At 49.3% G+C, this 26,759-nt stretch overlaps 1 protein-coding gene across 1 annotated transcript in view; it reads right to left on the bottom strand.

Annotated features, from left to right (window-relative positions):
- Window positions 1-26,759, bottom strand: part of Eya2 (EYA transcriptional coactivator and phosphatase 2) — a 170,707-nt gene that overhangs the window by 69,279 nt on the left and 74,669 nt on the right. Inside the window, exons 3-5 of the mRNA XM_021149209.2 lie at window positions 18,712-18,757; window positions 15,831-15,973; window positions 13,691-13,807 (exon numbers count right to left, since the gene is read on the bottom strand). Coding sequence (XP_021004868.1) covers window positions 13,691-13,807; window positions 15,831-15,973; window positions 18,712-18,757 — 306 coding nt within the window. The remainder of the gene's footprint in view (window positions 1-13,690; window positions 13,808-15,830; window positions 15,974-18,711; window positions 18,758-26,759) is intronic.

The raw sequence follows: 26,759 nt of genomic DNA, 5'->3' as shown, positions 1-26,759 counted from the left end.
ATAGTCAGCCTGCTCTGCACACAGCCTGCACATTAAGATCTAGATCTCTTCCGGAAAAACTCAGTTCATTGTACCTCAGGGGCCTGCTTGGAGTCTATGGGAAGACCTTTGGGGATGATTACCAACTTCTGCTGTGGCACAGCCCCCTGCCACATGGATCCCAGGTTAGACCCACTTCAGAACTGGAAGGTGGTGATAGCATCCACAGAAGGTACCAAGACTGTATAATGCCAATTCTCATTTGAAGCACGCCAGCCAGCCAGCCAGCCAGCCAGACAGACAGACAGACAGACAGACAGACAGAGGAAAGAAGGAAGAAGAAAGCAAGCCCAGAACTCAGCCTGCATCTAACCCAGCGCTCCTTGGCCTGTCCTGACAGGGATCGCCTCAGCCTTCCCCCGAGTTTCGGTTTTCTTTGTTGGTCAAATGGAAACATCTTACAAACATTGAAGAAGAGACCCAGACCAAAGGGATGAGCTGAGGCTGGGGGCTCAGCCTGGTCCCCAGGAAGTCTTCAGTCAGGGCTGGCCCCATTCACTCAGTAGCTGCCACTAAACTGGCCACCGATAGGTGGTGAGGATCAAACCGGTCACAGCTAAATGTTAAATAAATGCCCAGCATCAGGGTACAGCATGGATTGCGGTGGCCTCAGGGCTGACATTAGAGACAAGGACAGAGGCGCGTTTATTATGACTTTCTCCCCTGGGGGAGAAGCGGTGACAGCGAGAAGGGGCTGGTTTTAAAACAATAAAGTCAATTCGCTATGGTCTGCTTGGATGTTTTGAGATCTTTGAAAGAGATATTGTGTGGCCTCAGGAGGGGTTGGCTGGGACCCAGTCTATTTATCCTGTAAGGAGGGTGCCCTGACCTTCGCTGGCAGCGACGGCCTCTCAGCCTGAACTTGCCAGGTCTGGACAGCAGGGTTACCACCGCCCGAGACCGAGACGAATGCTGGCCAGCTGCTGCCTGGCCCCAGCGGCCTCTGCGGCCCCTCTCGCCTGGGTGGTTTCAATTTCTGCAAAGCCTGGGCGTCTCAGGGGTTCAGCCCAGGACTCAACCTGTCGCTGCTCAGCAAGAAAACACCAGAGAAGGATGTTGGGGAGTTGACTTGTATCCCCTGTGAAGACCAATTCAGATCCTAACCCTGGTAGCCATGAATGTGATCTCATTTGAAGGCAACCTTCACAGATGCTGTGAAGGTAAAGGAGGCTACAGAATTAGGGTGTGTTATAAGAACAGGAAGGGTGCTGGGGGTGACAGAGTCAGAGATGGGCTGGCATGAATCAAGGACACTGGAAGCCACTGCAGCTATCAGACCAGGGGCAGACAGGGACAGATATAGCCACTGTCACTGTAGATGCTTGGCTCTCTGGAGGACAGAGATGGTACACTCACATCATTTTATCCACAGACGCGACCCTTCCCTACCATAAACTCAGCGACATGTTGATGGCCGCCACCCGTCATGGTTTCATCCAATTCCTGCAGGGACAGAGTCATGGGTACAAGGATGACCTTGGCTCTGAACTGTAAATCCTGGTCCCTGGGGAGTTGAGTCACTGCTGGTGAGGATGACCTTTTCCCAGTCCCTACCTCCACGTCTGTGGAGGGAAGACACTGAACCAGATTTCTGAGTTCCAACTTTACATGTCTCTAGGGTCCTCGCAATGTCACCATATTCTCAAATCTATACCATTTAATCTTCATATTTTCTTGCATCAATTTCCATAAAGCATGAAGGAGAAAACTTCAACTCCCCACTTCGGAGTCCACACCATTTGCCCTCAATAATAAATACAGAAAAAGAAGAAATACACAGAAAAACAAACATTTTCACTCCTAGCCAGAGACACTGCCTGCCGGATACCCCATAACCTGGGGTTGTCGCTGTTTTGTTTAAAACAAATATTTGCAGGGATTTAAAAGATGTTGAAGGCATACTAGCTCCTAGAAGGGACCTCCAGTATCACTTTCCAACTGAGTCAGAAAGATCAGGAGAGACCGACTTCCTCACCATGGGAACTAGTGATATCTAGTTATCACTTTTATCTTTGACGAAAATGGATCATTCAGGCAGTAATAGTGGGCTGCAGTGACAAATATCCCCAGGAATTGATTAGGACAGGGAATGGTGAGCTACAATGACAAATATCCCCAGGAATCAGTTAGGACAGGGGATGGTGAGCTGTGGTAAGAAGCATTCCCTGCGTCTCTATGGCTTATACACAACACACACGGATTTATTTCTCTTGTTCTACCCTCACTGGGGGCTGGCAGGGGCCTCTGTTCATTTGCAGACCTAGTAGACATCTACTAATGGAAGGTCCCTTGGTTTGAACAGTCAGAGTAGGAGGCAAGGACTTTCTTGAGGGTTTCATTCTGGCCCTTGAATCCTCTGGTCTGGGGTGACCTGGCCACTTCCACTTTAACCTCATGGCCACACTGCCACACGAGGAGCCAGGAAGGTGCTCCTGTCCCTGGCTTGTTTGGTATGATTTGGTGGTAGGGATGATATTGGTGGCAACCACAGCTGCTCTCCAGACCTAGTTAATGTAATGTGGGTATGGAGAGCTGGCGCACTCAGGTTTGGCACCTGTTTGTGAGTGTGTGTGTATATATATATATATATATATATATATATATATAAATTTATTTATTATTATTATTTTTTTTTTTTGCATACAGCCAGGCCTCATTTCTGTGTGGTTCAGGCAGAGGTGAGCTACCTCAGAGACTTTCAAAGCCTGAGATGTTTCCTAGTGAGGCCTTTACAGAAAGCAGTTGCTGACCTGCTCTGGGAGACTGCAGCGGTCCTTCTCGGAAGTGCAATGGTGGGCCCTGCTGTCTTTAGGAGGCCTCTGCACCTGTTTCTTGTCCCAGAAGATCATAAGTCCTCCCAGCACCCGAGTCGTCACCACCATAGGGAACTCATACGACAAGAAGCTACAGAGTCCCTCAAGCTCCCGGCTGCTGCTTGTGGAGTGACCCTGGGTACCACGCAAGGCTTCAAGAATTTTCATAACTTCAAACTTCTTTCCTGTTTGTAGCAGTTTAATGTGGTACTGACTACTGTCTTTGAAGAGAAGATTACAAAATATGCTTGCGTGCACATGTACACCCATATACACACCCACACACCTGCCCCCCCCCAGCCCAGTGTCCCCATTTTGCACACTGACAGTCTAGCACTTCCCAGCAGAAGTGTATGGTCTCTTGATCTGTTCTATGCTGGGCAGGTAACAAAAAAAAAGAGGCAGGTACCCCACTGCCTCTTTTAGACCCTGCCTAGACCCCTGCCTGCCTGTCTTTCCCTACATACAGCTCTGCAACTCTAAGGGCATAGCAACCCTGGCTGGTCACTTGACACTAAACCAAGCAGCTGCAGTCTCAGCGGAGCAAATTCCTAGCATCTGGGGCTGAGGACAGGCCCCTCTGCTGGCGCCGAGGTGGTGGCCCCCTTCGGGGCTTTTTGTCATCTCTGTGCCTGTCTTGGTCACAGGGGTGTGTCCCAAGGCCAGGAGAGCAGCGGGTGTGGACTCAGATATGCAGCAGTGACCCTGGCTGCCTCTGTGGGGCCTTTGCAGCCTTTTTGAACAGCCAGACACCGCAGTTATAGTCCATGGTAGCCTAAGCAGAGGAGTCTGGGAAGGCTCTCTGGGTGCCACAGAAGGACACACACATATGTGCACAGACACATACACACAGACACACACACATACACACACACACAAGCACACATATGCAGGAATATGCACAGACACAAATGTGGGGTTACAGGACCAGGCAGCAGGGGTAGAAGGGTGTTGCACCAACCCAAATTTCAGCTGAGTAGAAGTTTCTGGAACAGAAAAACAGAGACTGTGGGCTTCAGAGGAGGTAAGAAAATAAAAAAAGTGGGGGTGTGGTTGAAACTGTCACATCAGCGGGAAGTCATGGGTGTGGGGGGGGCAGAGTTATACCAACACTGACAATAGCAGCTTCTGCTGCCCAAACACAGACCTCATCCCAGGGTCAGGCTCAGCCCCAGCCCGCACAACCTGCACCCAGCGTACAGCAGAGCCTGCAGCTGACCAGTTCCCCAGAGAACTGAGAGGTGGGATCTGCCTGAAGCGGTGTGCCAGCAGGCAACAGGACTGGGGTGCCGGATCATTTAGCTCTCTCTGTTCAGTATCAAGAAGCCAGACCAGACACCAAACTGGTGCCTCCAACACTTGCTATCCAATGGGGAAAACACATTTAGCAAGGGCAGCGTGTTTAAAAACAAACAGAATTTTACACACACATCCCACATAAGCACACAGAGAACGTTCTAGAAAGGTTAATACTGATAACATACCATTTAAAATAAGTATCGGAGCAACTGCAAGCAGAATGACAAGACAGATGGATCTGGGTGGGCAGAATCAGGTTGCCTTCGTAGGCACATGAGGCCACCACACAGGACATGGTGCTCTGAGACAGGGGACTGCCCTGTGACTTCTCAGCTTAGGGTCTAGAGGCAGCTGGCTCTGGTTCCCTTTCAGGGCCTGAGCTCTTAGCCGTAAATAAAACTGATTTGTTCCAAGGGTTCATTGTGCATCCCATGTCCTGGCTTCAGTCCTGACCATGAGCAATTTCTGAGTGGAGAGGCAGTTTATAGCCTGTTGCCTGCCTGCCTGCCTGTCTGCCTGTCTGTCGGTCTGTCTGACTGTGTTTCTCAGCAATTGTTTCTTAGACTGCTGCAGGCTATGTCTCCTGTTCCTGGCTGCTATGTCTTGGGGATCCCATTGAATTCCCCAGCGGAGGGCTGTCTGCCAGGTCCTGAGCTTCTTGCTTGTTCTGGAAGGACTCACCACAGCAGAACCTGTGGTTTCCATGGATCCTTCCCATCCTTCCACTCCCTGATTTACTATGGGCAGGAAAGGGACTTTTCTGTCACTTTTCAACAGGCCCTAGGTACAGAACTTAGTCCGAGTTTGGTTCTTATATCTTTGAACTTTCTGCAATAAAAATACTAACAATTAGAATGGAGAGATGGCTCAGCAGTTCAGGGTACAAACTGCTCTTGCAGGACTGGAGTTGGGCTGCCAGCACCCGTATCAGGTGGTTCACACCTACCTCTAACTCCAGCTCTAGGGAATCCAAAGTCCTCTACACATATACACCATACACATAGTACACACACCACACATAACACACACACTACACATACTACACACACATTACACACACACTACACATACCACACACACACACACACACACACTACACAGACCACACACACAAAACACAGACCACACACACAACACACATACCACATACCACCCCTACATATACACTACACACACACACACCATGCAGCCACACAATACCACACAGACACATGTAACACATACACATCACACACCACACACACACATACCACACATATACACCATACACATACTACACACATACACAACATATACTACACATACCACACACACAAAACACACACCACACACACACTACACATACTACACACATACCACATACAACCCCCCACATATACTACACACACACATACACATACACACCCCACATACACACAGACACATACATGCCCATCCCCTCAAAATGCCAAATGCAAATAAATTGACATTCCACTGTCACTTCATCTAACACTGGTCACCTGGTTTCTAAAATACAAACCAAGTTATTTCCTCTGTCTTATACTCTGATGACTTTCTGATGATCCAGGGGTCAAATCCCAAACTCTGCTAGGCCTGGCCTCAACTACCCTTCCGTTTTCTGGGACCCCGTTCTCTGCTCTCTCGGCCTCTAGACTCCCTGTGATGTGCTGTACCCAGAACTACACGGGTTCCTCTTTCTCCCAGGTTGCGCTCCCGGGAGCACACATGCCCCACAGCTGGAAAGGCTCCCGTCACTTGCTGGCTTCCCTACCACTGTGCTCTGAACCCAGTATCCCCGGGTTGTAATTTGAAGCTCACCTATCTAGAGAGACTGTATTTGGTGAGGGGGACTCTAAGGAAGGCCACAGGTGTTAACAGAAGGGGACATTGGTTGGGACAGGGATAAGAGCCACTCACGTCTAGTTTAGGGTAACAGTTGGCTCTCCACTGGTACCCATATCCTGGGCTTTTCTATTCTCAGTACCCAGCATTGGGAGCAATGCCATCATCACCCACAGTGACAGTGATGACATGATGCCACGGGCCTCTGTCTCTACTGGCTTTCTGCATAACCAGCAGACCTGCAGTGGCACTGTAAGCCTCAGGTTTAGAATTTACCTTAAAAACCTCTCTAAAAAAAGTCACAGAGGGATATGGTTTCTGTCCCCCACAGAGTAACAGAAACTGTCCCTGGCACTCTAGTCTTCCGCTTGCTGTGGCCTGGCTAGCAAAGCTGCCATCTTGGCGAGTCAGGCTGCCCACAGTGAGAAACCATAGATGGAGTGGCTTCTCGCTGTAGGTTGGACTTTGGGAAGGCCAATATCAGGGGTCCAGGGGCCTGGTAAGGATGCTCTGCTGACTACAGACAATTACCATCTCCACACATCCTCACCCAGCTATTCCACGGAGGGCATTGTGGTAGGTGAGAGTATGGCGTCTCTTCTTGAAAGGACACCCACTGGTCCCACCCCCATAGCTCCAGTTTGATAGCCTCCTCTTACTGCAGGTGCTCCCTCCCCGCCAAGGCCTGACTCCAGATATCTCCCCTTAGGGCAAGCCTTTCCACACACAAGTGCTGGAGGGCACAGCTCAGTCCATAGCATGTACAATGACCTGCTCACATCCTCCAGCGTTAGCTGGCTGGGAGCTGACTTTTTGACTTTTCTTAAAAGTTGGGTGTGCTTGTGCTCAGGCGATGGCATGGCAGGGAATGTGACTGCTGCATCCTCGAGGACCTGGGTTCAAATCCTGGAAACCACAGGGATAGGAGGCATAGACAAGAGCTTCCGATCATGGGCTAGATCCATTATACACAGTGGTCAGCAACAATGCATCATGTCTCCAATAAGGTGAGGGATAGGGCTGAGACTAGAAGTTGGTCATGGACTGTCCACATGCGTGCTATGATGTGACACACACAAAGACATGTACACAAAAGCTGAAGGAGGTAGAGAAGGAGGAGGAGGAGGAGGAGGAGGAGGAGGAGGAGGACTACAACAACGATGACGACGAGGTGGCAGCAGCAGTTGGTTTCCGTGTTACAGGATTATAATTCTAGCTGTTTAGGAGGCTGAGGCAGGAGGATCACGAACTTAAGGCCCTTAAATGAGATCCTGTCTCCAAATAAAAATTTATTTTTCATAAAGGGTTGCAGGAAGAACTCAGTGGTTGAGCCCATGTTAAAATACACAAAGCCGTGGGTTCAGTTCTCTGTGCCACAGGCCCAATCTCTCTGAGTCGGCTTGCCTGAGTAGCAATGTTGACACCATAATGTATCAAGATTAAACAGGGATGGAAAACCACCTCCTGCACCAACCTGCAGCCTCATGGCTAGTGACCAGTGTAGTGGAGCAGTACAGTATTGTGAGTCGTTAACCGAACCTGTGCCTGTTCCCCAGGCAAACCTTTCATACCCCCTCTGTCTGCCCCTCCTTCACCTGGTGGCTTTTGGGGGCTTGCTACCAATCAAATTCTGTATATAATCAGAATTTACATACCCAGCCCCTTGACCTCCATGTGTCTTAAAAATGGATGATACTAGCTAGGTACAGTACAGAGATCTGGTCAACCTCTGAAGGTGACCACCAGGGGGAGGTGGGGCTGGGGCCAGAGAGACATGTATTGGAACCTCAGAGCTTTGTGGTGTGCAGAGCTGCTTATTCACACCCGGAAACCTGACATTGGGCCAGCAGGGCTCAGCTGCCAAGACTGGCTCCTGACCTGCCTGACCAGGGTAGATCAGACTGATGTCGTCTGCTTAGAACTGGCTGGGCCAGGGCAGCCTACCACTGTTACCACCAAGGTGAAACAGAACCTGGTCTACTTGGCTAGGATGGGGGCATCAGACCCAGCCCTGGCTTATAACCACCTGTCTTTAAGGTCCCCCAGAACAGGCTTTTCCATCTGCCTGCACTGCACCTGCTGGCACTGAACCTGTCTCCACTGCATCAGTCCTCACTCACTGCACCTGCCAACATTGCACCTGCCCACACTGCACCTGTCCACATTGCACCTGCCCACACTGCACCTGCCCACACTGCACCTGTTCACATTGTACCTGCCCACACTGCACCCTGGCTACTTCTTGGCTTGTGATTGGCTTCTTTCATTTCTGCTCCAAGGTCTTGTGGTTCTTCAGGAAATATGGACCCAGATTACAAGATGGGACAGGAAGGCCACCCTGGTGTACCCCTGTCTAACTTCCCAAGAGCTTCTCAAGATGTCACTAAAATCAGCCATCAACAAGGAACAAAACAAGGGCATCCTGTACTCAGACATGGCTGCTGGGCTGGGGACATGTCCCAGTCAGGTAGACACTTTCTTGCAAGTATGAAGGCCTGAGTTGGATCCTAGCACCAACAAAAAAGGCTGAGAGTTCACCTGTAATGGTAGTACTGGAAGTGGAGACAGAAGGATCTGTGGGGCCCACTGCCTAGCTAGACTGTCCAAACTAGCAAGTTCCAAATTCACTGAAGGACTATGTCCCAAAAAGCAAGGTGGGGAGCAAGAGAGGAAGACATTCAAGCTGATCTCTGGTATCCACACAGGTTCACATGTATACAAGCCCCCTGCCCTCTGACATGTGCACATACATAACAATTACACACACACACACACACTGGTGCAATCATTTTGATTGATAGGACAGCAGCAAGTGTGCATCATGACAACAAGGTCAAGAAGAGGCTCAAAGGTTGGCAAGAATAAGGTTCCTCAAAACACTGAGTAAAGCCAGACAAGGGAGAGGAAGGACCCAGAGTGCATATAACAGCATCCATGCCTGCGAAAATGACAAATGGCTCTTCCCAGTGCGCCTGACTGATGCGCAGGGGGCATGTATCTTTCTGGCGGGCTGAATTTGAAAACACTAGGTGTTGGGCGTCAGGCAGTCAGGGCAGTGATCTCAGTTAGACCTGACACAAGTGGCAAATTCATGGTGCCCTCTTCCCGATGGGCACCAGTGCAGAGCCATGCCTGCAGGAAACATTGTGGCTCTGATGCATAGGGTGTAAGGCCAGCGTGTAAGGGTTGGGCTGAGAGCCTGGGGATTGCTACACATACTCTCTCCCCAGAGGCTACTTTTTTTTTTTTTTTAAAGATTTATTTATTTATTATATGTAAGTACACTGTAGCTGTCTTCAGACACTCCAGAAGAGGGCGCCAGATCTCGTTACGGATGGTTGTGAGCCACCATGTGGTTGCTGGGATTAGAACTCTGGACCTTCGGAAGAGCAGTCGGGTGCTCTTACCCACTGAGCCATCTCACCAGCCCCAGAGGCTACTTTTAAGGGAGGCCCATAGGTGTGGGGAAACTACCGAGGTGAGGAGGAAGAAATGGTTTCCAGAGCTTTCCTTGAGTAGAACCCCCACCAGGGAGAGAGAGAGAGAGAGAGAGAGAGAGAGAGAGAGAGAGAGAGAGAGAGAGAGAGAGAGAGAGAGAGAGAGAGAGAGAGAGAGAGAGCGCTTCCATTCACAAGCATTGGGTAGAATGCTCTGGAAGGCTGGCCTCAGTGGAGCAAAAATGCTGGTCTCAAACTTGCTATGCAGCTCGAGCTGACCTAGAACTTCTGATCCTCCTGCCTCCATCTCCCAAGTGCTAGGATTACAGGTGTGAGGCCCCATGCCCAGGTTATGGCAAGCTGAGGATGGAGCCTAGGGTTTCTTGCATCTTAGGCAAGCACTCCTCAGTCACACCATCCCCCTCTTTTTGAGTCAGGGTCTCTCCTGGAGATAGAACTGGAGCTCACCAGGTAGGCTAGGCTGGCTGGTCAGGGGACCCCAGAGATCCACTTGGCTTTGCCTTCTCGGTGCTGTATTTTAATGTGGGTTTTTTGGGGAGATCAAACTCAGGTTCTCATGCATGTGGGGAGATCACTGTATCAACGGAGCCATCTCCCCAGCCCAGAAAGAATTCTTTGAAGAAGTACTAGACGAAAACTATGAACCCATAGACCGAGGAAGCAAAGTGGACTTGGGGCTCAGAGTCAAGAAGAGAACTGTGCACATGAGCACACAGCAAGTCTGCAAGGCAGAGAGACTCCAGTGCAAAGGAACTCCACCACCCATGCCCGCTGTCATGGTAACAGGATCTAACAGACTGTTTCAAGTGCTTATGTCTGCATAAGAGGTCCTGTGTGGGTTCTCAGGCACTCTGCAAGAAGTCCAAGGTTTGTATACTGAGTGGGTGTAGGGCCAGGATGGGGAAAAATGTCTATAGATTTTTGAATATTTAACCTCCCAAAATTAATGTGAAAGAGAGACTTCTACTGGATCTTTTTATTTTGTTTTTGTTTTGTTTTGTTTTTGTTTTTTTTTTTTCGAGACAGGGTTTCCCTGTATAGCCCTGGCTGTCCTGGAACTCACTTTGTAGACCAGGCTGGCCTCGAACTCAGAAATCCACCTGCCTCTGCCTCCCAAGTGCTGGGATTAAAGGCGTGCACCACCACTCCTGGCTCTACTGGATCTTTTATTCCTGTGATTACTAAAAAAAAAAAAAATCTACTAGAGGGAGGGGTGTCTTTCCTTTTTTTTTTCCTCCTATGCCAGGAATTGAACCTAGGACCTCATGTGTGAGGGTCAAGTGCTCTAACACTGAGCCACAGCCCTCAGAGGCACAGGGTGTGTTTTTGGGTGTAAATGCACTGGACTAAGCACTCTCAAAGGGTAGAGCTTATGGTGAATGAATTATATTTCAGCAAGCAATAAATGAGTTAAAACATAGAAACCTGATAAGAACTGGAGCTCGAGGGATGGCTCAGTGGTTAGGAGCACTGGTTGCTCTTCCAGAGGTCCTGAGTTCAATTCCCAGCACCCACATGGTGGCTCACAACCATCTGTAATGGAATCCGATGCACTCTTTTAGTGTGTCTGAAGACACCAACAGTGTACTCATATTCATAAAATAAATAAATCTTAAAATAAAAAAGAAGAACAAAGACTACAATTGGTTATAACCCAGTCAGAATGGCCGCCATCAAGGGAAGTACAATTGCTAGATATGGGAAAGGAGGAACCTGGAGATGAAGGGGAGACATTGGCGTACTCAGTGTCGCACTGTTGCCATGGCTGTTCATCAATCAGCAGAGTGGGGGATGGTCCTATTTCTGCCCTGTGTACTTTTATCAAATCATGGATTTTAGTAAGGAACCCCAGCTTCCCATGACAGGATGAGGGGAGACGTTAGCTCACTGACATCCTCGGGCCATGTTCAGCCATTTCTGCCGTTTCACCCTTACACCTTTCTCTCTCCACAGAGTTAAGTTTCATAACTGTCTGGAATACACAAGTCATTTGAGAGTGTATCCCTTCTCGGGAGCAACTCAGGGCTGGCACCTGGGCCTGGGTGTGAGCCCTGTGCGTTTGTGTTTGAAAATGAAGAGGCCTGGCCCTCCCTCCAGCCACCAGGGTTGGGATCAGAGCAAGCTAGCAGGAAATCCAGCCCCAGCCACACATGGTGACCAGGAGGACCACGAGAAAATAGCATGCGACATCCCCATGGTTGGCTGGAAATGAGCAGGAAAGGCATTTGGTTTGTGAAGGGTTCGTGGGGATTGAGGTCGTGTGGGGTCCAAGCCTGAGTGTCTTCTCTCCTGCCAAGAGTCACTTTGTAAATGGGGCAGGGTGCTGTGGGATATGTACCTAGGCTGGAGAATGCTGGGTCATGATAGCATTGTTCAGGTCACATGACTTTGGTGGAGTTACCCAACTGTCATACAGTGAGTGCCCTGGGCTGTCTGCCTAATGGGTGTGTGTGTGTATGTGTGTGACAATGACTTTGTCATAGGGCAGATATATCTGTATACACACACACACACACACACACACACACACACACCATGACACCCCGAGTATCTCCGCAGTCTTGGCCGTGATCTGTAACTGTTCCTCTGTGTGGATTACCGTTCAGCTCTCCCTTGATGGTTCCCTTGGTCATTGCTGCCTCCTCACGCCCTGCCAGGCTCAAAGCTAGCATTCAATAATTGAGTGAATGACTGTGGGAAGCACCTCTAGAGGGTACGTCGCATGATACACAGCTGGGGTGAGGACGGACAGTGTCCCCTGGTCAGCCCGTCAGTCGCCGAAGCCCAAGTCAGCAAACCTGGCTTCTATCTGAGAAGCTAAGGATTGGCCCCAAGGCAAGCTCAGGTTCACAGATTCAGAGAGCCTTTACTGCCAAGACGGGTCCCCTCCCCCATTGGCTTTCAGGGATAGATCCAGCAGCTGTCACTGGCAGGATGACAGGGAAAATAATATCAGAAGCAGAGGAGGAAGGAGATGTAGTCAAGATCAAGGGTTTGGGGTGGAGGCTGAGGGACGGGACACCACCCCAAAGAGGCATGCTTGTTCCCACAGAACTTGAGGTAAGATCTAAAGTTCTTGTTCTGACACTGGCTCAACTGGTTGTTCCCTTGACCCCTCAGTTTCTTCTGTGAAGTGGGTGCAATTATTGTCTCGGTTTTTCAGAGTGGTAATGGTTCTGGGACACCCTAACTCGGCAACCACTGGGTGCTGAGACAAGGCTCCTGATAGGATCTTCTTCCTACCTGTGACCACCCACCTTCTCCACAGACTCTGAAGGTATTTGAATAGCTCTTAATGAAACAAACAAAACACAGGAGATAAAGTGGCCACACTTCTCAGTAGCCATTTAAAATAAGAGCATGCTCACCCTTGAGCCCCACCCCCACCCCAGTCAGCATCCCGTTTTTGCTATTTTTCAGCCCCGGATGGCTTATAGGGAGCACAGCAGGTTGGGAGGTCCCCAAGCCACTGCCACATTCCCCTGCTCTGTGCATCATCCCCAAGAGCCACCTGGGCATCAAACAGAGCAGGAGTCTCAGGAGGGGCAGGGAGGGGGAAGTGAGCCCAGGGGAGCCCAGCAGATCCATTCGCAGTCACGTGGGGGTTGTAGGAGCATCTATGACCTGGAACCAGGGTCTGCTTTTCTGTGTTCCTATTATTCCCTGGTCGGACATTCTGAGTCTTATCAATGGACTTGACCAATCACCCTTAGAACACAAGTCAACGTGGCTCCATGGACCTCAGGTTCCTACACTCCCTGAAGATCCCTTTTCAGGGACTCCCTCAGTCTGTCCCATGTCACCATCTCTGTTCTGTCCCTTAAACACCGTGGCATGTTTTTGCCACATGCCATTTATATAGCCCATCCTCTCTGCTTGATTGAGATGGTCTTCCTGTGTGTGTGCACCTAGCTAGCGCCACCTCACCCATGGTCTTTGTCCAGTGTCACACTCCCCGCTGGCCTCTCAGCTGTTTGTCAACTGTGTGTCAATACCATGCTGCTTCGTTGAGCTCAGCTTTTGCCAGACTACCTGGTTATCTGCTGGCATGTGTATCCTCTGTCTTTGACAGGGCCATGGGATTTTCCCCCAGGGCAGAACGCGTTTAAGCTGTTACTTAAGATGGAGCTTGGCACACAGTAAGCACCCTGGAAGTCTGTGTAGTGGGTGAATGGATGGATGGACATCTACCCTGGGGTGTTCCAGACAGTGGCAGGGAGGGCTGAGCACCACACTTACTGTGCACGGGGTAGGTGTAGGGGCTCTGTCCAGCAGGTGCGGTGCTGAAGCTCGGTCCGTAGCTCAGGAACCCGCTCTGGCTGGGGGAATGATTCAAACTGTCTTCTGTCTTGATGCCTAGGAAGGAAGCAGAAGGAACAAAATTACATGGTTAGAACCCTTCCCTGCCATGGGCAGAAGAGCCACTGAGTCAAAACAGTGTTCTCATCAGCTTCTAAAACAGAAGTCACTGGAGTGCTAAAGTCAGCTTGTGTTTGAGAGCTCTCTCTCTCTCTCTCTCTGTGTGCTGTGTGTATATGTGGGGTGTGTGTGTGTGAGATAGGGTCTCATGCCTGTGTGTATGTGTGTGTGCAAGACAGAGAGGGAGGGAGAGAGATAGAGATAGAGATAGAGATAGAGATAGAGATAGAGAGAGAGAGAGAGAGAGAGAGAGGAGGCATGAGGCCCCCCCTGTGCTGTGTGTATATGTGGTGTGTGTGTGTGTGAGAGAGAGAGACACACACACACACACACACACACANACACACACACACACACACACACACAGAGAGAGAGAGAGAGAGAGAGAGAGAGAGAGAGAGAGAGGAGGCATGAGGTTCTCTCTGTGCTGTGTGTATATGTGTAGTGTGTGTGTGTGAGTGATAGGATCTCAAGCCTGTGTGTCTGTGTGTGTGTGTGTGTGTGTGTGTGTGTGTGTGTGTGAGAGAGAGAGAGAGAGAGAGAGAGAGAGAGAGAGAGAGAGAGAGAGAGACACTCATGCCCCAGTTGTGTGTGCATCTTAGGCTTCTCCTTATATTCACGACACAGCAAGAATTCTCTAGAACTTCTAATCCTCCTCCCTTCACCTCCCAAGTGCCACGCCTGGTTTGTGCAGTGCTGGGATGGAACCTAGGACGCTGTGTATGCTGGATGAGCCCTCTGTGCCCTCTGCCAACCGAGCTGCTGCTCCAGCCCCAGCCCCGACCACTGGGGATTACCACATCCAATTCTCACACACATCTGTGTACATGGAAGTATCATGGAAGTGGGGACTCGGCAGCCAGCTGCCCCTTCTCCGAGTATCTTCCCTCCCTTCCATTAGACTAGTTGTTCTGAATGAGTGGGGCCTGGCCCCTGGTTGTGCAGGGACATGTGGCTCACAGTTGTCAACTAGAGCATTGCATCTTTCCTGCTCTGGAGTCTGGGTCAGGAACAGGATGAAGCCTAGTCAGAGGGAACCCAAGGACTTCAGGGAGATGTTCTAGGTAGGAAACTCTGTTTGTGGGACTTGCAGCTTAGAAGCGCTTAGGGCTAGGCCTGCCACTGCAGTGGAAGGAGTTGTGGACATTGAAGCCCACACACAAGACAACAGAGAGGATTTCTGATATCATTTGAGTACCTAAGGCCCTGGTCTGAAGCCAGTGACAACATTTTTCTGCTCTGAGGTGCTGAGGTCCCCCTGCCCCGCAGTGTCTCCCACTGTACCTGCTTCATAACCTGTGAAGCATGGCCTCCTCAGCTCTCTCATCCCACCTCCTACCCTTGTGCTAAGCATTGTCACTTGCCACTGAGGACCAACACGTGCTCCCTTGGGAAGTGCTGGGAGCGGGGAACTCTCTGACTTTCCGAGGCCAGAGTTGACAGGTACTGTCTGTGTCACCACATGGTGACCACTCTGTAGGAGCAAAGGCCACTCAGAAGAAAGTGCACAAAAAATGAATCAAACATCTCATGAGATCACTGTATAGATGGTGCATGTATGTGTGCACACGTGGCAGTTGGAGGATGGCTTGTAACATCAGGTTATTTTCCTTCTACCCTTGATGGCTTGAGCCAGGGATCCAACCCAGATTGTCAGGCTTGTGCATCGAGCCAGAGACATCGCACCAGACCCCCCATGATGGCACTAGAGCACCTGGCTCCAGCCGTACCTGATGCCAGCTGTATCCCCAGATGTGGGTTGGGGTTCTGATTATTGAGGTTGAAAGAGGTCTCCTGATACAGTCTGGAAGAATCTGTGCCATGCTTCAGCCGTGCCCTCTCCCCCTTACTCCCAGGACAAAATTAATCCAGCTACACGTATCATCCTGCACTGAGGCATAAAGACACCACGATGTTGGGGCTGCCAGGGGGTGCAAGGAAGGGCTCGCTTGGTACTCACTGTAAGGGGGGATTCCATAGGCTTGTGCTGGAGGTGGGTACGCTGTATAGGGTGGTGCCTGCTGGATGCCTGTGCTGTACTGTGTCTGGCCATAGGCCGCCATGGCTGTGGAGGACTGACCAGGAGGGACACGTGGGTGAGACCTGGGGAAAGGAGAGATGGTTAAGCCTCCCAGCCCAGCTCAGCATCTCTTCCCCTGGGTCCTAACATCACTGCCATTTTCCCTTAGGCATTACACTCTCCGGAGCAAAAGCATCATTCTAGCACATCACATTTCATCTTGTTCTTGTTTTCCCTGGGAACCAAGAAGATGTGTTTGCCATCTACAGTGCAACCAGATTCTACTGCAGATCAGGGCTCCATCTAAGAAGATGTGGACAGGTGTGTTGTAAATCATGGCCTGTGGCCTCCTTTCCTTCTCTTTGGGCAGCAACGGAGAAGTTATTGCAGTAGCAAAGCTATAACCCAGAGATGTTGGATCCCTGTATTGGCCAGCACAGGGAAGCCTTCTAGAGAGTTTTACCAGCTCCACATCAGACTTCACAAGGGAATCACAAAGCCTTAGTTGTGGAAATCTCTAGGTTTGTCCATTATTCTGACCAGCCTGATTATCCATCTTTGCGTATACACCTGTGTGTAGATGTGCACCTATGCCTGAGCACACATGAGAGCAGCAGGTTGACACCTGGTATCTTCCGTTGTCACTGCACACCTTACTTTTTGGGACTTAGTTTTGAGGGTCTCTCCTAAACTCAGAGCTCTCTTGTTTGGCTGGCCTGGCTGACCAATCTTCCTGACTCCATCTCTTCAGCTCCAGAATGACAGATGTAAGAGACCAGGCCTGTGTCTGCACCGTCATCTGGACTCTATACGACTGTCACCTCCTGTCTGCACCACACCCACAACGCCACTTCCCTTGGTGGTCAACAGCTGGCAGTTCCCTTCCCAGCACAAGCCAGTTTCTGGTCCAAGTCCTTGTCAAGCGGCCCAGTGAAGCCCTGGTTCTGGAGACACTGGGAGGGTCTCAGTTTTTATCTTCAGGAGACAGGCTGTGGAACACTCATTAATCCATCAAAAGCTTGTCGACTGTCATGGATCCAAAGGCCACCTCTCAAATTCCTTCATGGTGCCAGACTCTAGATCCACAGCTGGGTGAACGTGACTCCCACGTGTTCACTCTCTCAGCATGGGTCTCAGTGATCATGGCTGTGGGGCACAGAGCTGGGGCTGCTGGCCTCCTTATGTCAGCTGAAGTCTGTCAGCTTCAAGTTATCTTTTTGGTTGATGTGAAACACTCTGGGTTGTCCCTGGTCTGAAGCTCCAGGACAGACATGAATAGGATGCCAAAGGGTACAAGATCACAAAGAGATGCGATCTGCTTTCCAGAAGGTCCCATTCCTGCCATACAGGCAGGATTCCTTTGGGGGGACTTATACCTGGAGACACCAGGCTGGGGTCTAGAACATATTCCACCAGCCACTGTTCCAGCTCCATGGATGCTTGAGGTGAGCTCAGGGGGTCTGTGGTGTGGTATGATCAGAAGAACTTCCTGCTGAGCAGAGGTTCTTATTTGGTAGTGTTCCTGAGTCACACCCTATGTTTCCATAATGAAGTTCAAGGTGGGAATCCAAGCTTGTCACTCCAATGTCCCCTCAAAGCCCACTGAAGAGACTTGGATTGAATTGGGGCTCAAGTTAAAAGCCTAGAGAAATGTGGCAAAGAAACAAGGACCCGAGTGCTGATTCCCGGGACCCATGGACAAAGGCAGACGCCGTGAACCACACTTGTAATTCCAGCATGGGAGAGGCAGAGGCAGAGATAGGAACTCATTGACCAGCCAGCCTAGCTCAATCTGTGCTCTAAGCTCAGGGAGAGATTCTGTCTCGAAAAATAAGGTGGAGAGGGATTGAGGGAGATAACTAATGCTGAGCTCTGGCCTCCACACCCTTTGCGTCTGCACACACTCACATGAACACACTCACATGAACACACACACATGCACATCCATAGCTCACATATCCCACACACCATACAACCCTACCTCTCTCACACACACTCCCACCCCTACACACACACACACACACACCCCTCACTATTCTACACACCACACACCCTACACATCCCTCACGTGTAACTAACACACACACACACACACACACACNCACGTGTAACTAACACACACACACACACACACACACACCCCTCACTATTCTACACACCACATACCCTATACATCCCTCACGTGTAACTAACACAAACATACACACACACTCACACACACACTCTCCAGCCCGAGGAAACAACCCAGCAGCTGCCAGTGCTCCAATGTCTTCCTGAGAGAGAAGCAGCTGGGGTCAATGCCCTCACCAGGGGTCCTCTGTGGCACTCAGAGAGGGAGATTTCTGGAAGCCTGGGAGGGCACCATCTGGTCAGGTCTAACCTGAGGGTTCTCTGCCTACCTACTAGACTTCGAGCCCTTCTGAGATGGGGCTATGTCCTCTCCTCTCTCATCCTCGGGCTCATATGGGCTTTGGGACTGAAGAGTCTCAGGTGAATGTTGGAGCTGAAGAAAGGACCAAGGACGGGCAGAGTGAATGGGAGCAGGGGTGGGGAGGGAGACAGCAGGAAGAGAAGAAGGAGGGGGGACGGAGGTGCGGGGGGGGCAGGAAGGAAAGGAGGGGGAGGAGTCTAAATGGTCCCCTTCCTAGATAGGGAAACTGAGGTTCAGGCACTCAGCCTATTTGTGCCAGGCCGTCTAGCTGTGTCCATGCTGGCATTCCTATTTGGCAAATCAGTTCCAGAGCGCCCCACCCCCACCCCAGCCTCCACCTTCTGAAGAAGTAGTAAGTAAGATAAAAGGGGGTGTGGCTAGACTACTCACTTCACAAAGAGCTGAGGCACACTCAGAGCTGCTGATTTGGCGATGCCTGGAGAGAGAAAGAAACACAGGGAGGTTTAGCTACTGAGGCCATGGTCAGCACAAACTGTGGCTCGGGACAAAGGCCTGAAGAGAGTTGTTGCTGGGGACTTTGTCCACCACAGGAATTTCTCGGACGTCGGGCACTGAAATGCTCTCACTGAAATGCTCTCCTTTCCGTGGGTCCTGGGTACAGCTGCTCTGCAGGCACAGAAAACACACAGAGCGTCTAGGGACATCAGGTGGAGTCTACATTCTGCACGATGCACAGACAGAGGCCACAGAGGCAGAGAGTATGTGCCAGGGAGGTCACATGATTGTAGGAGGCAACTGAGAGCTTCAGGGTGAAGGTACAGGCTAGCTCCAACCACACGATGTTTCCAATCCGTGTCCTCTCCCTCCATCTCCCCTCTTCCTCCCCTCCTCCTTTCTACTCCCTTTCTTCCTTCTCCATCTCTTCTTCCTCTTCCTTCTGTCCCCATACCCTCTCCCTCCTCTTTTCTCCCTTGCACCTTCTTCTCCCCTTCTTTTGGTGCAGGTGCAAGTGTGTACACTTAAGACCAGAGGACAACCTCGTGTCGTTCAGATTTGGTTTTTGAGACGAGGGTTTCCCATTGGCCTGGGACGTGCCAGTAGGCTGCCTACCCAACAACTCCCAAGGGACGCTCCTGTTTCCACGTGTCCAGTGCTGGGATTACAAATGTAGCAGACACCATGCTCAGGATTTTTACATAGATTCTAGGGGTTAAATTTAGATCCTCACCCTTATGCAGTAAGCACTTTATAGCCTGAGCCATCCCCCACCCTCCAGCCCAAATATCATCTGATAACATCACCTTCCTATTCCTCCTTCTCCAATTCTAATTGGTCAGGTTCAGGTCAGGCTGGCTCCAGCACATCCAAGGAACACACTTTTCACCCCTGATTTCCAGGCACAAACGTCCTATATTCCTGGACACCTGGTGTTCAGCTCCCACGGGTGACAATGGAAGGTGATAGACTTAGTTGGGAGAGCTTTTCCTATGGTCTAATTGATCCCAGTAGTTCCCTGGGGGGTATTTTTGTGCCTCATCCTTTCAAGCAATACTATTCCATGTCCTCACACAGCCCGGATGAATTCTGGAAGAGTCCAGGATGCATCCATTCATCCAGTTACTCTTCAAGTCCGCTGACTCTGAGCCTCTTTCCAACTCCCTCACCTCAGTCCGGAACCTGGCAGCCTCTTCCACAGCCAGACTCAGAAACTTCTTCCACACGCACACGTGAGATGACATCCATCTTTTACCCAGCATTCCTTGCGTGTCAAGCTTCCTGCTAATCACTTTCTCTGCATTGATGATTTTAATGCCCAGGTGAAGAGCCAGAGGCTGGAGAGGGAACAACCGAGGGTCTATGATCTGACCCCGATGGCCCAGCCGTGCTGTCTGTCTCAACCACGACACTACAAGCCAAGCGACAGACACCAGCAGAATGGCAGTGAGCATTCCCTTAGGAGTAGACTGTGGCCAGGCCTAGTGGTAATGGCTTAGACATAGAATCTCATTTAATTCTTGCTATAGGACCATGAGGCAAGCAAGGCCATTCCTTCCACCTTCTGCTCAGAAACTCCATAACAGAGTGCATCTGAACCTGAAACCAAGGGTTACAGAGCCTGATCTTATATGTGAAGCCTGTCCCGCCCCAACTCTGCTGAGTCTCCTTGAACTTTATGTATAGTCACAACTGATCTCAGATACATAGACCTGTCTGCATGACTACAGGGTGTCAGCATGCACTGGTTATAGGAAGGAGGACCTGTGTTTAGCTTCACTTATGGATGTGAGGATGTGTGTGTGCATGTGTGTGTGTGTGTTCATGCACACACATTGAGTTATGGTATAAGATTGACATTTTATACACCACACTTAAAAAAAAAACCCAAAAGGTTAGATTTGGCATTGGATTGGCAAGGGAAGTTCTGGCACTCACTTGGTGCCTCCTGACAGTTCCCTTCATCCTGAGGTCTTTGCCCCAGGCAGGCCCCACATGGCCCCCTTTCTCCTCTCCCAGGACCAAGAGGCGTTTATATCTGAAGCAGTCAGTCAGCCTCACGGTTGGCAAAAGTGCAAGTGTGCAGAAAAAATTCAGAAGTCATTGAATTAAACACTTTTAATGTTTTCCTTAATAAATATGCAGATGCTCACTAAAATGGAACCAAGGAAATATTCCTATGGGCTCCCGTTAGCTTGCTGTTTCAGGCATTCGGAGTGGAGCCTTCCTTGCCTCCACCTCCTTCATGTAGCCAGGCTTCCCCCTCCCCCCGCCCCCCCCCCCCCACCATCCTCACCCTTTACCCTCCTCTACTGCTCTTCACACTCACTGGGTCACCACCCAGCCAGGGGCAAAGAGCTGGGAGGTAGAGTGCTTTTCCACCTCAGACTGTGCTCTTGAACTCTTGAACTCTGCTCTTTTAACTCTTTCGTCCTGTATCACATTTAGAGTTGCCCTCCAGGCATGCACTGAGGACTCAGAAGGCGGGCAGACCTCTCTACCCATTCCCTTTGTTTCTCCCCATGTTCCTCCGGGCTAAGATGGCACAGACTTCACTGGTAGTTGGCTTGTGTCTGTGGGTGTGGGGCTGGCGTGAGACTTCATGAAAGTTAGAGATTCTGGGTTGTGTGGGACAGTGACCAGGCCTTCCCCAGGGATAGAGCAGAGCCTTCAGCATTCATGCTGTGTTCCAGCTGTCTGTGACTGCTGGTCTCTGGGAAGAATGTGGGTCAATGTCACTCTGTATCTGTTGCAGCCAAATGTTCAGGAAGTGGCACGATAGAGGGTTACTGTGGATGAGGCTAGCCCTAGGGTAGCTGCAGGCAATGCTTTGACAATCCTATAGGAGGCAACGCAGGCAGCCTCAGTGAGGCTTGGGGTGCCTCTCTCCCCTGAGGTGCCCATTTTATCACTTCTGTCTTTTTTCTTTTTAAAAAAAGTGTGTGTGTGTGTGCGCGCATGCGTGTGCGAGTGCACCTGTTAGTCTGTGAGTGAAGTGACTGCAGAAGACAAAGAGGGCCTCAGGTCCCCTGGGACTGGAGTAAAACAGGCAGCAGCTCACTGCTGGATTTGGGTTTGGGAACTGGACTCAGGCCTTTACAACAGCAGTGTGTGCTCTTAACCACTGGGCCATCTCTGCAGAGCAAGCCCCAGTTTTCATATGTAGAAAAGACAGGAGGAGCCTCTGTGTGTGTGCACACATTGTGTGTGCTTGTATGAAAGGCACACCCAGTTATTCTTTCATGCGTGCACTCAGTATTTATCATTCACTGTGCGCCAAGTTGACAACTCAGATCTCATAACTGGCTGACTTAATGTCTTTTCCTTGGAAAGCAGGTGGGGCTCACGTGCTCAGGTTCAATTTTAAATCTCGCCCCTGTGCCTCCCAACTGTGTGGTACTGTGCCGGTAATTTTTTTGAGGCTCACTTTTCTCACGCGAAGCATGGGGCAACAGCCTGTATTCTGCAGAGGAAGCCCAGGCTACCAAATGCCAGCCCCAGATGCTCCTATCTTTCCATTTGCTTGCCCATCCCCTTCCCCACTTGGCAGCCACTTTCCTCTGAGAGCTCGTTTGACATCTGTACCCCTTTACCATCCTCACAGGGATGCTGGCAAGCTAAGGACTTTGAAAGCAGTCACTACTGGTACACAGCTCTACAGAGCCGCGGGTCTGACTCTAAACTGATCTTCAGTGAGTCGAGATGGCTTCTGGTGTCAGCGAGATGTCTCGGGTGTGTGTGTGTCAACCAAATGCACCCTCTTATCTTCCCCAAGTGTGTGACTGACGTCACTCTCAACCAGAAAGAGCAGTGTTAGGGGTCCAGAAGTGTGCCTCAGTTTCTTCTCGGGGATGGGGGGTGGCGCAAACAGACACCTCATTTGCCCCTCACAGTGGGGTTGCTGAGAGCAGAGGTGAATGGGGAAAAGTCTCAGAGTATGATGTAGGGGGGACATAAGTATGCGCTCTTCTATGAAAACCATCACAAGTTGATTTGAACGCATGTTAGGAGCATAATGAGGCGAAGCAAGCCAACATTTTCTGAAGCTGGTTTGAGTTGTTCTCTTGAAGTGAACTCATCTTGAAGTTGTTGGTTTTCTCCTTTGGAGCAAGCAGTAGGTACAGCAAGAGGCTGCCAGATCTCAGCCTGGTGAGGGGTATGTGAAACCTAGGCTTCTGCTCTGCAGTGTGAGGCATGGTGGAAGCCCCAGCAGTCATTGTCCTTGTTCCTAGGGTGGCATCTGGAAGATCCAGGATGTCTGAGCATCCCAGTTGCTCAGGATGCACAGAGAAGGGACAGAAGAAAGTAGATCTGGTCTCTTGGGTCAGCATCCAGCTGGAGCAGCCTCAGACTGGAGCTGGCCAGAGTAAAACCGAAATGTTCAGTCTGAGGCAGGAGGGTGCGGGGAGTCAGAGAGCTGGGCACCTGCTTCCCAGGGCAGGTTCACCTCCCCTGATGGGATTAAGTGCCTGCATCTTAAAAGAGGAATCTTCCGCTTGCCTTCTTAGTATCCACAACTTTGACCTCTTCCTTCCAGAAGGCAGGACATAATTCAGATCCATCTATCACTTGAGCAGGAATGTAGGAAGGGACAGGGTGGCTTTATCAAGTGGCTACAGCAAGCCGGGGGCACTGAAGTCACCTAAGTGTTATCTGTTTCATCTCTGAAAGACTCGGTTAGCCTTAGCTGTCATCTTGACACAACCCCCGATCATCTGAGAGAAAGGCCTTCGATTCAGGAATTGCCTAGATCCAACTGGCTGGTGGGCATGCCCGTGGGGGAGTTAACTGATGTAGGAGGAAACGGCTCACCATGAATGACAGCATCCTTAAGTAGATGATCTCTGGCTGTGTAAGCACGTCAGCTAAGCATGAGCCTAGAACGGAGCCAGAGAGTGAGTCACGGAGCAGTGTTTCTTCATGGCTTCTGTGTCAGGTTCTTGCCCCCGATGTTCCTCAAAGATATACGCAGTGTAAGCCGAATAGCCTGTTCTCTTCCCTAAGTTGCTTTTGGTTGGAGTGTTTAATCACAGAGAAGCAGAGAAGATGGAAATTAGCACCAAGATGTTGCTGTGATGCAGCTGAGCGTGTGGGTTTTACACCTTTGGGGTATTCTGTTGAGGGACTGTGGAGGATTTTGGAATTTAAGCTGGGAAAAACGATTGAGTGTTCAGAGATTCATGGAATGTTTTGTGGGAGCTTAGAGGCTGAGAATGCAGAGAGAATGTGGACTGTGGAGGCCTGGCTCGTGAAGTTTCAGAAGGTAATTTCTATCTTTGCCATCTGTGTGATGTTTTGAATTAAGAACCTGTGGTTGGGCTGGCGAGATGGCTCAGCGGGTAAGAGCACTGACTGTTCTTCCAAAGGTCCTTAGTTCAAATCCCAGCAACCATGGTGGCTCACAACCACCCATAATGATATCTGTCGCCCTTTTCTGGTGTGTCAGAAGATAGCTACAATGTCCTTATGCATAATAATAAATCTTTGGGCCAGAGCCAGCAGAGGTCCTAAAATTCAATTCCCAACAACCACATGAAGGCTCTATACAGCTGTACAACTACAACGTACTCACATACATAAAATAAATAAATAAATAAATCTTTAAAAAAAAAAGAGAGAGAGAGCCGGGCGTGGTGGCGCACGCCTTTAATCCCAGCACTCGGGAGGCAGAGGCAGGCAGATTTCTGAGTTCGAGGCCAGCCTGGTCTACAAAGTGAGTTCCAGGACAGCCAGGGCTACACAGAGAAACCCTGTCTCAAAAAAAAAAAAAAAAAGAAAAAGAGCTGTGGTTGCTCTCAGCTAGGGTCAAAGAATCATTTGGGATTAATAAAAGACCAGCGTATTGAGGTAAACTTCTCTCTGTGCTTCATTAGGACAATGGGAAGGATTTCCTCAGGGCTGTACCCTGAAACTAATGTTCAAGTGGCACCTGAACTTGACAGTGCGTAAGAGTCTCCCCTGTGGTAACAGTGTTAAAGGTATGAAAGCTACAGGACTAAGGGAGTCATGTCAAGCATGAAGCCGGGCAATGGCTTGCAGGGTTGGCGTTGGTGAAGAAAGGCCAAGAGGGACCGCTGGGGAAGCTGCAGCCTCAGTTCTAATGGAGCATCCAGGATATCAGAGATGGTGGGAGTGTGGGATGTCAACCAAGGACAGAAACAAGTGTAGGCAGAGCCGACCTCAGACAAGGAGACAAGCCTTGTGTGCCAGGAATGGCAGAGCTGGGAAGTCAGGCTGATCACGCCCTTTGGAGTCCAGAAGATCTCGAATGAGCTCCAGATGTCAGACCCTGAGTTACAGAATTCAGACTGGTACTTCTAGATTTTAGTCTTGCTTTGATCTTTCCTTGTGGAATAAGAAAGTTTATAACTTGTGTTTTTTTTTTTAATTATTATTTTGTTGAAGTTCACAGTTAAGAGACTTCGGATTTTACAAAGGACCTTGGACTTTTTTTTTTTTTTTTTTTGGTTTTTCGACACAGGGTTTCTCTGTGTAGCCCTGGCTGTCCTGGAACTCACTTTGTAGACCAGGCTGGCCTTGACCTTGGACTTTTAAAGTGCTGAAAAATTTAAAGACTGGGGCTTTTAAAGCTATATTGTATATATTTTTTGGTAGAACATGATTTTAATATTTTCAACTGTTAATATTCAACAAACAGAATAAATTATTTGAAGATATATTTCACTGTATGTTTCCCTTTTCATTTCTGATTTTATTATTATTATTTGGATACTGTCTCTGTGCCATCTGGTTAGTCTGGCTAAGGGTTTATCTATCGTGTTGATTTTCTCAAAGAACCAGTTCCTGGTTTTGTTGATTCTTTGTATAGTTCTTTTTGTTTCTATTTGGTTGATTTCAGCCCTGAGTTTGATTAATTCCTGCCCCCTACTCCTCTTGGGTGTATTTGCTTTTTTTTTTTGTTCTAGAGCTTTCAGGTGTGCTGACAAGCTGCTAGTGTAAGCTCTCTTCAGTTTCTTTTTGGAGGCACTTAGAGCTATGAGTTTTCCTTCCACCACTTCTTTCATTGTGTCCCACAAGTTTTGGTATGATGTGTCTTCATTTTCATTAAATTCTAAAACGCCTTCAATTTCTTTATTTCTTCCTTGACCAAGTTATCATTGAGCAGAGTGTTGTTCAGCTTTCATGTGTATGTGTGCTTTCTGTTGCTTTTGTTAGTATTTAAGACCAGTCTTAGTCTGTGGTGATCTGATAGGGTACATGGGATTATTTCAATCCATTTGTATTTGTTTTATGTGAACAGCTATATGGACATTTTTGGAGAATGTACCATGAGGTGCTGAGAAGAAGGTATATTCTTTTGCTTTAGGATGAAATTTTCTAAAATATCTGTTAGATCCATTTGGTTCATAACTTCTGTTGGTTTCACTGTGTTTCTGTTTAGTTTCTGTTTCCATGATCTGTCTATTGCTGAGATTGGGGTATTGAAGTCTCCCACTATTATTGTCTGGGATGCAATGTCTGCTTTGAGCTTTAGTAAAGTTTTTTTTTTTTTAATGAATGTGGGTGCCCTTGCACTTGGAGTATAGATGTTCAGAATTGAGAGTTCACCTTGGTAGATTTTTTTCCTTTGAGCATTATGAAGTTTCCTTCCTTATCTTTTTTGATAACCTTGAAAGCTAATTTTATTTGATAATAAAATGGCTACTCCATCTTGTTTCTTGGGACCATTTGCTTGGAAAATTGTTTTCCAACCTTTTACTCTGAGGTACTGTCTGTCTTTGTCACTGAGATGTGTTTCTTGTATGCAGCAAAATACTGGGTCCTGTTTACATATCCAGTCTGTTAGTGTATTAGTCAGGGTTCTCTAGAGTCACAGAACTTAAGGATAGTCTCTATATAGTAAAAGAATTTATTGATGACTTACAGTCGGCAGCCCAATTCCCAACAATGGTTCAGTCGCAGCTGTGAATGGAAGTTCAAGGATCTAGCAGTTACTCAGTCTCACACGGCAAGCAGGCGAA

The sequence above is a fragment of the Mus caroli genome, chromosome 2 (assembly GCF_900094665.2).
Source record: "Mus caroli chromosome 2, CAROLI_EIJ_v1.1, whole genome shotgun sequence".
NCBI lineage: Eukaryota > Metazoa > Chordata > Mammalia > Rodentia > Muridae > Mus > Mus caroli.
Note: the sequence above shows the minus strand (reverse complement) of the source record. Positions and strands in the feature narration are given on the sequence as shown.